Source organism: Hydra vulgaris, chromosome 14 (genome assembly GCF_038396675.1).
Source record: "Hydra vulgaris chromosome 14, alternate assembly HydraT2T_AEP".
NCBI lineage: Eukaryota > Metazoa > Cnidaria > Hydrozoa > Anthoathecata > Hydridae > Hydra > Hydra vulgaris.
Genome location: NC_088933.1, coordinates 26,499,668 through 26,513,694, shown reverse-complemented (window position 1 = coordinate 26,513,694; position 14,027 = coordinate 26,499,668). Strand labels below are relative to the sequence as shown.

Here is a 14,027-nt window from a genome sequence, read left to right as displayed (position 1 = left end):
ACAGATCGAGAAATTCTGGATGCCATTTAATCAACGATTGTGTTGAGGTAGAAGGGAAGATAGATGTCAAACCATTTTCCTCTGAAAAGCCAAAAATATCAGAGATTGCACATGTAACACAGGTACTTGAATACTTGTCTCTCTTTGACCATATTGGCATCTAAATCTGACAATCACAAAAAAAAAAACAGAAGAATTTTTCAAAAAACTGTAATAAATTTGTTATTTTAAAAATAAAAAAGTGATGGCAAAAAGACAACTTTTTCAAAAAGTTGTCCTTATGAATTTATTTTTTTATGAGTAAAAGACTTAAGCAGCATCTTATTTCATCTTATTCCATTTTTTTTTACTCTCTATTTTTATTAAAATCAAAATTAAACAGATGTGTGGCAATAGTTTAATGTTCATGTCTCATTCTTTACTGATGACATCGCCATCAGTAAAGAATGAGACACAAACTTCTTTGTTAAATGCTATTCATTAGTACTCCGTAACAAGACTATTACAACTTCCTGTGGCACCTAAAATACAAATTTAAAAAAAAAATTGATTGTAAAAATAAATCACTTTAAAGAAGATTTTCAGTTAATCAAAATTTCGGATATTCTAAGTAATTTCTTATACCCCTAGAAGATTTGAAAACTGGGAGTTTACTGTATTAATATATGGATAATATGATGTTAATAAAAAAGTTAAAAGAATTAAATAAAAAAATATATAAAATTCAATAATATTAATAAATATTAAAAAACTATAAACTTTATAAAACTTTATTGTTAATAATATTGTTTAAAAAATTTAAAAAAATTTAGTTTTATTTATTCAAATAAGTTTATTGTTTATACTTTTAGTATTTTTGATGGACTTTTTTCTGCAACTTCTTCAATATCAACTCCACCTTCAGGGCTTGCAACTATAACAGGGCCATTTGCTTCGCGATCCATAAGAATGGCAATATATGTCTCTCTGGTAATGGTTAGCGATTCACAAACCATTAACTAGCAAAAATAACAAAAAGTTTATTGAGTTCTTATAATGAAGTTAAAAATCTTTATTTATAATGAATTTAAGCAATGTTGATCTTGATATGTCAAAACAAGTTTTATTTTTTATTATAAGGTAATATTATATATAAAAAATACAAATATATCTTTTTTAAATGAATTTCTTTAGAAGTGATAACAGTTATAAAGATGATTTTTTGTCTCATAGTAAAAGTTTTTAACTTTAAAAAGTTTCAAAAAACTTGTGGATAAAAAAAAAAGAAATGTTTAACAATTAACATTAAAATGTTTAACATTTAAATTATAGTTTTTGAATAATTATTTACTAAACATAGCTCAATAAATTAATTACAAAAAAAAGAAAAACAAAGCAAATCTTTAGAGAAACAACAAATGTTTTGCTGCATTAAAAAAATTAAGATTTGAATTTAAATTAAGGAAACAAAAATGAACTCCATAAATATTCCTAAAAATAAATATAATGTAAAATAATATCTATAATTATGCGCATAATTACTATACGCATTATACATATTACGCATAATTACTATAAACTTTTTTATTGCTTTAGAAAACTTTATAATTAAATTCAATAAAGTAATTATATTATGTTTGCATACAATCTTAGCTCATCCTGGAGCTTATAGAGGAAAACAATTTGATCACAAATTAAAGAAAATGTTTAATCATCAAAATATATAGAGGGTGGTTTAGATACTGATTTCTTTTTAAAAACATTTCTTTTTATTCTAGCGCATCTTTTCTTTACAAAAAAAAGTTACAATTAAAAACAGCTAATAAATGGTTTTGTTACTTTTTGTTAAAAAACTTTTCTTCTAAGTGATTCAAACTAATATGCTAAAAAGACTAAGAAACACAAAGAAATAAAAAGATTTATTGATAATCAAAAGCAAAATATAAAAGTTTATATTTTAATTTGTTATCAGATTATTCATAAATATCGCTTTTTGTTTAAACATTTTTGTATGATTTTTGTATGATATGACATATTTTGTGGATCATTAGGCTTTATAACAATATATGCTCAAATATATTGTGCCAACTAAAAAAGTGTAATGTGCCAACTCAAAAAGTGTTTTCGTTACAAAAATTAGGTGAACATTACAAAAGCTAAATTTGATCATTCTGAAAATAATTTGATTCTCTACTTTAAAATAATTATTTCCAGCACAAAGTAAGAAATCATTAGCAAAGATGTATACATTGTACAGGTCATAGCTAACTGCAACAAATATGTGACAACTTTTGGTTCATAATAAATCAAATAAATCATAATAAATTATAATAAATTAAATAAATCATAAATTGTCTTTCCAGGATTGTTTCTCAAACATGTATTTTGTATTTGTACTCTTGCCTTCTGAGGCAATTTTACTAGGTTTTAACACTATTGATACACCAACTTCATCAACATTCCATATTTGTGAAGCACTGAATTTGTATGGACCCATAACCTCACTTAACTTATCATAAAACACTTTTACAATTTCAGCTATAAATGATGTTGCTCTACCAAGATTAGTTGTTTCACGTTTTTCTAATAGATAGGTTAGTATTTCTATTCAAAAACTTGTCCAACTAGACAAGGTACTGAAGTTTGGTTTTAAAGAGACAGATATGATTTAGCAAAAAATAATTAACTACAATTGAGAGCCCAATAAATGGATAAAATATCATATCTTAAGTGATGCCATATAATTTCTTTTAAAGTTTCTGAAAGAAAAACAACAACATTTTTTTTTTACTTTCTCGACCTGAAATCGGCTTTTTGGTCTGAAAGCTAACTTGTGCATCTCATTTGATCGCCATCCAACAACCATTTATTGTGAATTGTGATTCCATTCTAAATACCTATCTTTCATCAATTAGATGTTTTGTCATGTGATGTAAGGCCACAGAGTTAACTGAACCAAACCGTTCTTTCGTTGAAAACTGAATCAAAGCAAACCAATCTACCTATTTAAAAAAATGAAAACATAATTCTAAATAATAATAAAATAAGTTATTATAAAGATCAGTGTTGCCCTGAAATTATGAACCTAAGTTGAGGACCAGAATGGCATATTGAGAGTTTTTGAACACATCAGTTTTTAAAAATGTAAGTATAATAGAAGTTTTTTATGTAATTTTCAACAAGATACTTCAACACTTTAGTGACTAAAAGTTATTTTTGCTGGTAAAGGTATCACTATGACTAGTGATACCTTTACCAGCAAAAATAAATTTTGAAACAACAATTTCACCTGAAATGTAAAATATAAAAATATTACTTATGATTAAACCTATACTTCACAAAAAAAACATTCACTAATCTTATATGTTAAACTAACTACAAATTTTAATTAATAGTAGTCCCTCTAATTACATTATATTTACCACAGAATTTACCATAGAAGTTGTTTTTTGTAAGGATTTATTTTGTAGGGTTAAGGGTTTATAGGGGTTGTTTATCTCTTTTTTTTAATGATAAGTTTACAATAATGTGTGTACCAATACTATAGCCCGAAAACAAAATGTCTACAAAATTTTGAGTAAATCTGATCAACGGCTCTAAAATTATAAGCAAAAAACCTGATTGGAGTATTTAAGGAGTAACAACCAAAAAAGGTGACTTTTCTTTAAATCACAAAACTTTACTAAAAACCATAGATTAAAAAATAAGGCCAGGGAAGACATTCATATTAAGTAGTTTTTAAGTATAGAAAGTTTCAGCACTTCAAAAGTTTCCAATATTCATTCATAGAGTACCACTTTTTTTTGTAGTTTTTAAGGTGTACCTACCTGTAAAAAAATTTTTAAATTTAAAAAAAAAAAAACACTAAACTGATTTACTTTTTTAACTAGAACACCATTGGGAGGTGTTTGTTTTGTGGTCAACCGAAAACCCAGCATTTTTGATGCAATGTCTTCGACTGTATTCACACTGAAAATAAAAAAAATTAAAAAATTTTATCAACAAAAAATATTGACTGCTAGGAGAGCATATAATTGGATACAGTTTTATTATTTTTTTAATGTTAATTTACTTTTTAAAATAACAACATCCTAATCATATTTAAAGTTAGAAAAAAACTGCTAAAGATATTCGTAATATCTCATAAAATAATTTGAAAGTAAAAGGTTAAAAAGCATTTGCAGAGAATGGTCAATTTTAATTGATTATAAAAAAAACTGATTAAAAGCGAATGTTTAGTAAGGCACCTTTAAGAACATTCCAATCAATTGCTTTTAACAGGTGATGCGGAAGTTATCGGACAAAATAAAAACGTCAATAACTTATTTATAAATAAAAAAACAAACTACTATTATATTTTTTTTAAATAAAGCATTTATCTTTTAATAAAAATATATTATTTTTTATATGAAAAAACACCACCATCTGCAACTGATCTCAATTTTGCTCTGACGCCTTTCATATGCGACTGTAAAAAGTTTAAATCAATTTCTTGTAGTTTTAGTTTAATGCAATCAATCAAAACTTGCTCTGTTGAAGCTTGCCAATCTCCCTCGTAAACCTTCTGTGCCAAATGTCCCCAAAAATTTTCAATTGGTCATGCTTGAGGCACATTCGGGGGATTGGATTCTTTATCAAAGTAATAGACATATTGTTCCATCCAATTTAGAGAATCTTTAGAATAATGAGAACTTGCTAAATCTGGCCAAAATAAATAGTTAAAGTCTCCATGATACTTGTGAATAAATGGAAGAAGTTGTTTTTATAAACATTCATTAATATATGATGAATTGATCGCTACAGCCTTGGAAGTGCGAAACAATGGCTCCGACATACCACGGTCAGATATGACTATTCACATTAATAATTTTTTTGGAAATTTCTCTTTTCCTATAAAACGAACACTTTTTGGGCATGTCTTTTTGTTGTTTGTGTAGCATCCAGAATTTCCAGGCATGTTGTCCCCTGCAAAACAAAAGTATTTTTCATTATCGATGACTAGAAGCGATTTTATGTTATAGAGTTGGTTAACTAGTTTCCTGCTTCTTTTCTTTGCCTTTATTTGTTGTTCTATAGTGTATTTTGGAGTCTTTTCACGTTTTCTATATTTAATATTCATTTTTTTTAACTGACGACCAATTGTCGATTGATTTACACCGAATTTAATACCTATTTTTCTCTGACTGACCCCTTTTCGATTGTTGACAAGTCTCGTTAATTCGTCTTTCTTTTCTCTAGTCCAGGATGTCGGTCGACCAGGGTGCTTTCTATCAGAAAACGATTGAACAGTTTCAAGTCTTTTTAGGTTATCATATATTGTACTTCGAGCAAATCCTTCCTTTTCAAAATGATTTACGATTTTTTTTTTTTAAATATTAGGTTTATTTACAAAAAAACATTTTAAGTCGCTTTCGAAAAGATTCTCGTTCAGCTGCATTTAACCTCATTTTAAATAATTGTGTTTCAAGTAATAAAGTTTATATTTTATAGAACGTTTATGCCTACGCATAAAACCACAAAAACTAATTATTATGCTCAAACAATGATATTAGGATTTGTCTGATAATTTCCGCATCACCCGTTAAATGTTTATATTTATAAATATAACAAAATAAATTCACTTACTCTTTTGTCAGTTTTACCCCACCTTTGAAACCATTTTCAAAAACACCTTTACCACGCCCACCAGCTAATATTTGAGCTTTTATAACCAACTCATCCGCTGTATCTGCCACTTTAAGTGAAAATGTAAATATATATACAGTCTCTTGCAAAAGTTTAGAATCAGTTTAGTACTTTTTAGGTAAAACCATAATTTATTGAAAATGCATACACGAATGACATACACAAAGCTATGATTTAATTTATGTTATATACATACATGCGTATGTTTATAACATTAACTAAACCTTAGCTTTGTGTATGTCATTTTCAATAAATTATGGATTTACCTAAAAAATACTTAACTGATTCTAAACATTTGCAAGAGGCTGTATAATAATAAAAAAACCTAATTTATATTTTGGTGCTTTTGTGTGATTTTGAGAGTTATCACATGTCCTCTTTTAACACCAGAGAAAACTTAATTATCCTGAATAGAACAACTTAAGCTCAAAGTTAATACATAAAATTTTAGTACTCACTTTGCGCTGCAATTACAATGCATTTGACTATCTAGTAATTTTATCCTTCTCTTATATTCAAAAAATGCATGTGACTGGCCTGGGTAACAGTAGGAAGAGACTGGGGTTGAAATTTGATAGGGGCCGGGTTTGATAAAATATAGTTGGGGCTGGGGCCAGGTTTGTGACCAGGACTGCATGAACATTTATACATCATAAAGTATATTTTTTTAAATCAAAATTCATGTTATACTTTGTAAATATATACATATATAAACATCATTATGATCAACATGATCATCATAATCATAATTGTCATCATCATCATAATCATGATCATGATCATCATCAGGCTTTAGCTTTTTTTTATTTATGCTGTTTCTCTAATATAAACAATCTAAAGCATTTTTTTTCCTTAACTTAAGCTCATTCATACAATATGTTGGGCACTTTCTTCAAGTTTTACTTCTTCTTCCTCTCTACATGCTGATACCTAAGTCACTTCAATCTTCTCTAACAAACGTTGCTAGATACAATGTTTTTTTCGAATCTGTCTTTATAACTCCTACCCATCTTCATTTTTTTGTTTTATATACAACTTACAACTTTTTAAGTCTTCATTTAACCATTTCCTAGCTTTTTAACCCTATCCTCTATTTTAAAGTAACTCATAACTTAATAGTGGTTGCTTGCAAACTTGTAGTAAGTAATAAGACTTTTCTAGTCCTGGCTATCAACCTCTTCTAAATCTTTTAATTTTGCCAGGCTAGAGCTGGGTTTGCAAAAAGTCTTATTTTTAGCCGGGACCAGGGCCCCAGTCACTTCCAAGGTAACAGCCTTAATGAGATATAGCTAATAACAACTAAATTTAATTTTAAATTATAATCTAAAATGTAGACTATTACAAAACAAAATTTAATGCTTACTAAGAGATCTTCCAATTTTAGCTGCTTCCTTTGGGGTAGTTGCCACATCAAACTTTTGTATGTTGATACCATAATGAGCCAATAATTTTTTGCTAGCATACTCTTGCAAGTTAAGTTGGCGCGATTGTACACATCTAAAAACCTTGAGCTAAAAAATGTTTTGAATAACATTTAAAATAAACGTAATATTAATAGGAGGTAATAATTAAAAAAATAAAAATTATAAAAAAAAAAAAGTAAAAAAAATTGAAAAAACATTCAAAGTTAAGAAATGCATTAAACTTTGTGAAATGGTTTGAAGATTAATAGTTTTCAAACTTATAATTCAACTTCATTCAAATAAAATCTCTATTTTTAAAGTAAAATTAGGGTCAAATAAAATATATTCTAAAATTTTAATTTTTTTTTCACAGGAAAAAGGTTTTTTTAATTTTTTTAAAGAAAATTGTAGAGAATTTAAGTTTAAATAAAATTTTTTTTAATGAAATTTATTTTAAAAAATTATTTAAAAAAAAATTATTCTTGTAATGATGTTAGTTTAATTATAAAAAAAAATTTATTTCTGAGATGACAATGAGTTTTTGAGAGGTTGTAAAAGTTGATTTGAATTTTTTGTCTATTTTTAAAAAAATGAAAAATTATTATGCAGCTTAAAACTTAACAATTTATAATTTCAATTTGACATGCATCTTTGACAAAGCTAATCTTGCATTTTGAATTTGTGCACTTTTGAACCACAAGCGTTTACACTGTTCACTATTTAAACTTTTAGAAGCTTTGGCAAAAACTTTAGAGCAATTGCTGATGATGTTGATATTTGCAGCTGTTGCTTTATTTATATGATGAACATCAAAATTCACATTATGTTGTTCCTTAGCTTACATTGCTACAAGTGTTTTTGGTGCAAATATTTGTTGCAAAGCTGCGACATGCAATTTTAACTACATTTTGAATTTAATTTTAAATAGCTAGAGTTACTACAATACTGAAGGTTGGTTGCAGGCGAATTAACTTCAGAGCTGATGCTATACAATGTATGCTGATTTTGTTGGTATAGATTCAGTAGACAGTGGCTGAAATTGTGCATTACTGGTGCTGGTGGTGGCATAGAATCAAATTCTATAAAAGCCACAATCAGATGCTTGATGATCTATCAGAGTTGATTCAAGTTGTTTCAGGAACTTTTTGTTCGAACCACTGTTAAAGCTTGATTTTTTACATTTTTTATAAGTCATATTTTTATTAGAACACATTTGTTATTAATCATAAAAACTTATACGAAAATTTTATGGAAATTCATTGGTCAGTTTAGGCCTAATTAATAAAAGCCCCATTTACCAAGTTAACAATTAGCATAATTCACTCAAACCCATAGTTCACTGTTTCCGTTTTTAACTAATTTTGAAAAAAGTTCTTTAACAGCATAAAAAGATGTTCAAAGACACATTTCATTTCCATTAGTTTTATGTATATTTTTATAAAACTACTAATTAAAAGGGTTGAAAAAAACGATTGTTTTGAAAAAAAACAAAAAAAACAATTGTTTTCATGGTTTAAATTTAATTTTTTTAAAAAGAAGCTATATTTAGTTAAATATAAGCAATGTGTAAATTAAGTAAATTTTAAGTAAATTTTCTTCCTTTCTCGTGGTAAAACAATTTTCAGTGTTAATCAGATGCTTTACTTTTACTTTTTAAGTTGAAATGAAGTGCTATCATGATATCAATTAAAATATTTTTTGATCAATAAATTTTGAATCAGTGTCACAACTTTTGCTGACGTTTTTCAAGAATAAAAGGTTTTAAACAATATTTAATATAGTATTGACTAATAAAGCTGTAACCCTTTTAGTATATATCCCGAGCAAATGAAATTTTTTTTAAAGAGGTAGAACATGATTGTTTAATTTATTGTTTAAATGATTGTTTAATTTATTGTTTAAACTTCTGTAACAACAAAACATAGTCTAGTGAAGGGACGGTGTTTTGATTCCCATTAGAGCATTTAGACTAAATGTTTTCACTTTTAACTTGATGTACAGTTAAAGTTAGATTTATGGATGTAGCGAATTGCAAAAATTATTTCTTTTAATATTTGTTTTAATTTTATTATTAGACACTGTTTTTAATACTGTTTATTCTTAAATACCACTATATTTTAATTCATCCAAAATTTGACTATCAATATTTCAATTGTAATTCATCAATTTTTGTCAATATATGATTATTCAACATTCAATAGAAAAATATTAGATTTGTTGCATATTCAACCTCCATTAACTCAATCCTCCATTATCAGCTGTTTCTCACCTTTAAGTATATATAAGCCTGGTAGTTAAAACACTTCATATAATTCCTTCATCAGAAGCTGGTGTACTTAAAAATTATTTTCTTATAATTCTAAGATTCTAGTTATTTTTCTGTGAGGAAACTTGTTTTTAGAAGTATCTTAATGTTTGTAATTATTTACATTTATATTAAACATTTACATTTACATTATAAACTAAATTTGTAAGCTTAGTCTTTTGTTTTCTTTGCTTTTTAATATTTATTCATAATTTGGTTTAAACCAACAGTTTTTAAAATAGTTTAAACCATTTAGTTTAAATTTAATCAAACATATCAACTCTACTTATTACACAGCCAAAAATTTGATAATTTTTTATTAAAAAAAAACGATTATTTACTTAATCTTATTCAGAAAAAGAATCAAAATGATTAAAAAATACAACTAGTTATTTTATAAAGGTCAGGGGCCGTATTCTCATCTCTCCGTTAAACTTAACGAAGCGTTAGTCAAAAACTTATTATTAACTACATTAATAAAAAAAAATTTTTTTAATATAATTTTTTAAACATAAATGTTTTATTTTGGTATTAGTTTTATTTAAACGAATTTATAGAAATTTTCTTCATTTCTATACTTAGAAATATTGTAATGAAATTTTAGACAAAAGCTCCGTTAAGATAAACGGAGAGATGTTAAATGAGTAGTGTTCTGCAGCACTTGATATGCATCTAGGAGGTATAATGCTATTAAAAAAAAAAGTTCTATATTTTTGAAAGACACTTTAGATTTCTGAGCTCATTGTAACTATTTTTGAAAGAAATTGTAGAATAAGCAGAAAATTTGTATATTTCTCAGACTCTCCAAGGAGTCCACCATGTGCAACTTATCGAGTTTCACAAACATAAATCACAATAGCCCTTGCTAAACAAACATGCAAAAGTTATCTATATATAAAGGTAACAGATATTATCATGTTAAATAGTTTAAATGTGAAGAAAATTATTGTAAAAACAATTTCATTAGAGACAAAGTCATTAAAACAACTTTTATCAAAATAGTTAACTTTGCAAAGTAAAAAATATATTTTTGAAAAAATGAAATAATGAAAAAATCGATTATACCTAAAATCTTTTATACCTAAAGTTTCTAATGCATTTCCATAAACTGCTAAAATTACAGTGGATGTGTGATAAAACACTATATATATGTTATATAAAGCTTTTATTTAGATCTGCATCAAGATCCCCCACCCTTCCCTTTTATTTCTACCTCCTCTTGTATCAAGTAAGGCAGAGCACTGCTTTAACTCACTAAGAGAAGGTTCCTTTTCTTCAAATTTGTTTGCTGATCACAGAAAATAACATAAGGAATCTTTTGTTTTCACTTCTCTGCTTCTCTACTCAAAACTCTTTCTTTTTGCTATATATTATAGTTTATAACTTTTCCCTTGAAGAATTCTTACATAAATTATCTAATTTTGATCACAACCAAGAAAACTCAGTAAATCTGTTCAGCAAGCCGTCTGCTATGTTTAATTTAAGTCATGTTTAGTAAGTCAAGCTGTCTGCTACTTTTTATTTGCAATGTTCTTGTTGTATTTTGTATCTGTTTTTTTTTTGTGTGTGAAACAGTCATTAAAAAATAATAATAATAATGCTTATAATAAAAAAAAAAATTCAAAATGTGTTTGATTATTAATCTCCAGTTTAAACTAATTGAAATGATTTCAAATTAATTTACAATTTATTTATCATATTTGAATTAAAAACATTCCAATCAGATTTTGGATTAAAGAATTTTTCACTTAAAAAAATGTTTGTCACAGTTAAATTAAACACATTCTAGAATTTCAAAACACATGTGTGCACAATTTTAATTTAGTAAGTTTATTACTTCCAGTAAAAGTTTATGCTGCAATGAAGTGTACTGAAATATTTTTTTGAAGGTTTTTTTCAAATAATTTCAACAAAAGTTTTTAAAGATTATCTAAAAATACTATGATTGTTAAATACTCTAAAAAATAACATTCTGGTATTTTAAACTGATTAGTATTTTTTTAATAAATTTCAGTCCTTAGTTGTATAGACAATTGTGATATTACACTGCTGAAAGTAGATAAAGCATAACAAAAGTAAATAAAATGTGATAAAAGTAGATGAAATGTGACAAAAGTAAATTCTTAAATATTACAAAATTTGAGGATGAAAAGCAAAACCACAGAACTAATCAAAGAAAAAACGATCTATAATCAAAATCTTTCATCAAATTCTTTCATCAAACATCTTTCACTAAACAAGCTCTTGTATAAATATCAATACTGCTTTGTAAGCTAAAAATATCCACAACAAACTTTGAAATAATGAACTTTAATGATAAAATTCTGCATAAAGAAGTAAATAAGTTTAAGTACAACATATAAAGATACTTCAGTAATATATGCAAAAAGAATCTTAAACTGGATAAAAGCATTTCAATCATGGCATATACAGATGTATGCTAGTAACCTTAAAATCCTTAGTCCTAGAAAAATGGGGACATTAGGTAATTGTGTACCTGGCCTGGATTAAAATGTAAAAATAAAAAATTAAAAAAAACACTTATATCAGTCTGAGTATAACTGGAACAACTTTTACATAGATGGACTATCTGGGTGGCGACATTTTTTTAAAAAAAATTTGGCCATAAAAAGAGTCTAAGGCAAACTTTTGTGGGGATTATTTAATTATATCCTAATTATAAAAATAGCATGCTATTATTGGAACAATTAAAGTTAGTCAATAGTTCATTAGTGCAGCCCTCGGAATAAGGAAAAATGAGGAGAGCAATAATTTGCCGACCTGAATCTTATTGAAATCAGCATCAGGTTGGCAAAAAAAAATTAGATGCAAAAGTTTTACCAAAAAACATAGAAATGAGGTCAGTAACTTTTTGCCAGCCTCAAACACTTCTAGGTTGGCAATTAGGCTAACCCTAATTTTGAGGACTATTAGTGTGATACAATTTTTTATTTACTTATGAAATCTTTTCTATAAAATGAATAATTGTATTCTAAGAACAATTTAATTAAAAAAAGGACTCCCATAAAGTATGTACACAGTAAAACCACTGAACTGTGATCCTTTTCACCCCTTGTATGCACCTGTATGCATTTAACAACCCCCTCCTTCTGTGTACATATAAATTATTTATTATAAAATGAACTACTCCCCCTCCCTTCTTTCCTCAACAGTTTTGTTTAAATAAAAATCATATTTATAAGACATAAAGAACAAGGTATATTCAAACAGCATATGTACTGGCTGTCTTTACTTACACACACCCTCCTATCCCCTCATACACATTAGTATGCTATTGAGTAACCCTGCACTCCCTCTTACCTGTGTACAAACTTTATGGAAGACTCCTAATTAATTAAAAAATTTATTTGGTCAAATAAAATAATTTACTTTGTAGAAATCAGACAAACTTATAAACTATTGGAAACTTGTATGTTTTTTAAAGTAGCTGAAGTTAATAGTAAATGAATATAATTTTACTTAGAAATCAAATGGCAAAGTAGCAAGAAAGTAATTTTATTTAAATTTCTATTTTAGTTAAAAATTTATTTCTGTAAATATGTTCTGCATAAATGCTAAGAAGCATCAAAATAGAAGGCAAACAATCTTATACCACCATAATTAAAGAATTCAGGGAACTGTTGGTTTCAGCTGCTAGAAATGGATTACAAACAAAAAATCTTGGCCAATTTCAAGACTTCCAGCATTTCAACACATTCTTGGCTACTATAACCATCTAGCTGACATAAGTCCTTCACTGCCATTAAGAGTTGTTATGCAAATAGTGAAAGATTTGAAGTATGAAATTTAGCTTGCCATCAGTATCCAGAACTGGCATAACAAAGTAAGTGAATGACTCTGAAAATTACATAAAAATATGATGACTCTGAAAATATTCAGCCTTTGTTTGAACCACCGAAAAGAAAACTTAAATTAAAAGTGAGTAATAATACAGAAACCTACAAAAAATATAGTAGCTATGTTAAAGGAAACATTGTTAGGGAATGTTGTTGCCCATAAAATATCCATTATTATTTGTAGCACCTGCTGTCAATACAGGTTATCAAAACTTATAAAATTTATTTTCATTAAACTTATTTGAGCTTTAAGTAAGTTTTTATTGTATTTAAGTCATTTTTTTAATTTTAAAACCTTTACTTTGTAAATTTTTCATTTTAAATTCAGGAAAAAACTATTGTTTTAATCATATACAATTAACAGAAAAACTCCTAATATAAAAAGAAATTAATAAATTTTCAGTTTTTTAAATGATTAAGTGGGAATCTTACAAACGAATTTGAAAATGATCCTGCAGGAAAAACTGAAAATAAATTCGACAAAGCCATGTGGAATACAGTAATGTTGAAAGTTTATTTTTATCCAGTGTAACAGTTGCTAACCGTCCGGATTTCATTTAGGTCGTCTATCCGTACGAAATATTACTTAATTGTCAAATAATAATTTTATTTGAGAAAATTTTTTGAATTATTAGATAATATTACAGTATAAAAGTTGTTTATTAAAACTGTTTTTTCTTTTTCAAACAAATTTTTAAAACTATTAAATAATATAACTGTACGAAAATTGTTTATTAAAACAATTACATTATATTATAAGATAATTAAAGAGATTAATTTACTTAACTTTTTATAAAC

The 14,027-nt window shown here is 26.6% G+C and overlaps 1 protein-coding gene across 1 annotated transcript in view; it reads right to left on the bottom strand.

The window, feature by feature from the left end:
• LOC100206952 (succinate--CoA ligase [GDP-forming] subunit beta, mitochondrial) overlaps positions 1 to 13,819 on the bottom strand; it is a 28,333-nt gene extending 14,514 nt beyond the window's left edge. The window contains exons 1-5 of the mRNA XM_065817587.1: positions 13,662 to 13,819; positions 7,028 to 7,175; positions 5,605 to 5,713; positions 3,858 to 3,948; positions 846 to 998 (exon numbers count right to left, since the gene is read on the bottom strand). Coding sequence (XP_065673659.1) covers positions 846 to 998; positions 3,858 to 3,948; positions 5,605 to 5,713; positions 7,028 to 7,175; positions 13,662 to 13,718 — 558 coding nt within the window. The 5' untranslated portion in view covers positions 13,719 to 13,819. The remainder of the gene's footprint in view (positions 1 to 845; positions 999 to 3,857; positions 3,949 to 5,604; positions 5,714 to 7,027; positions 7,176 to 13,661) is intronic.
• Between the last annotated feature and the right edge of the window lie 208 nt (positions 13,820 to 14,027).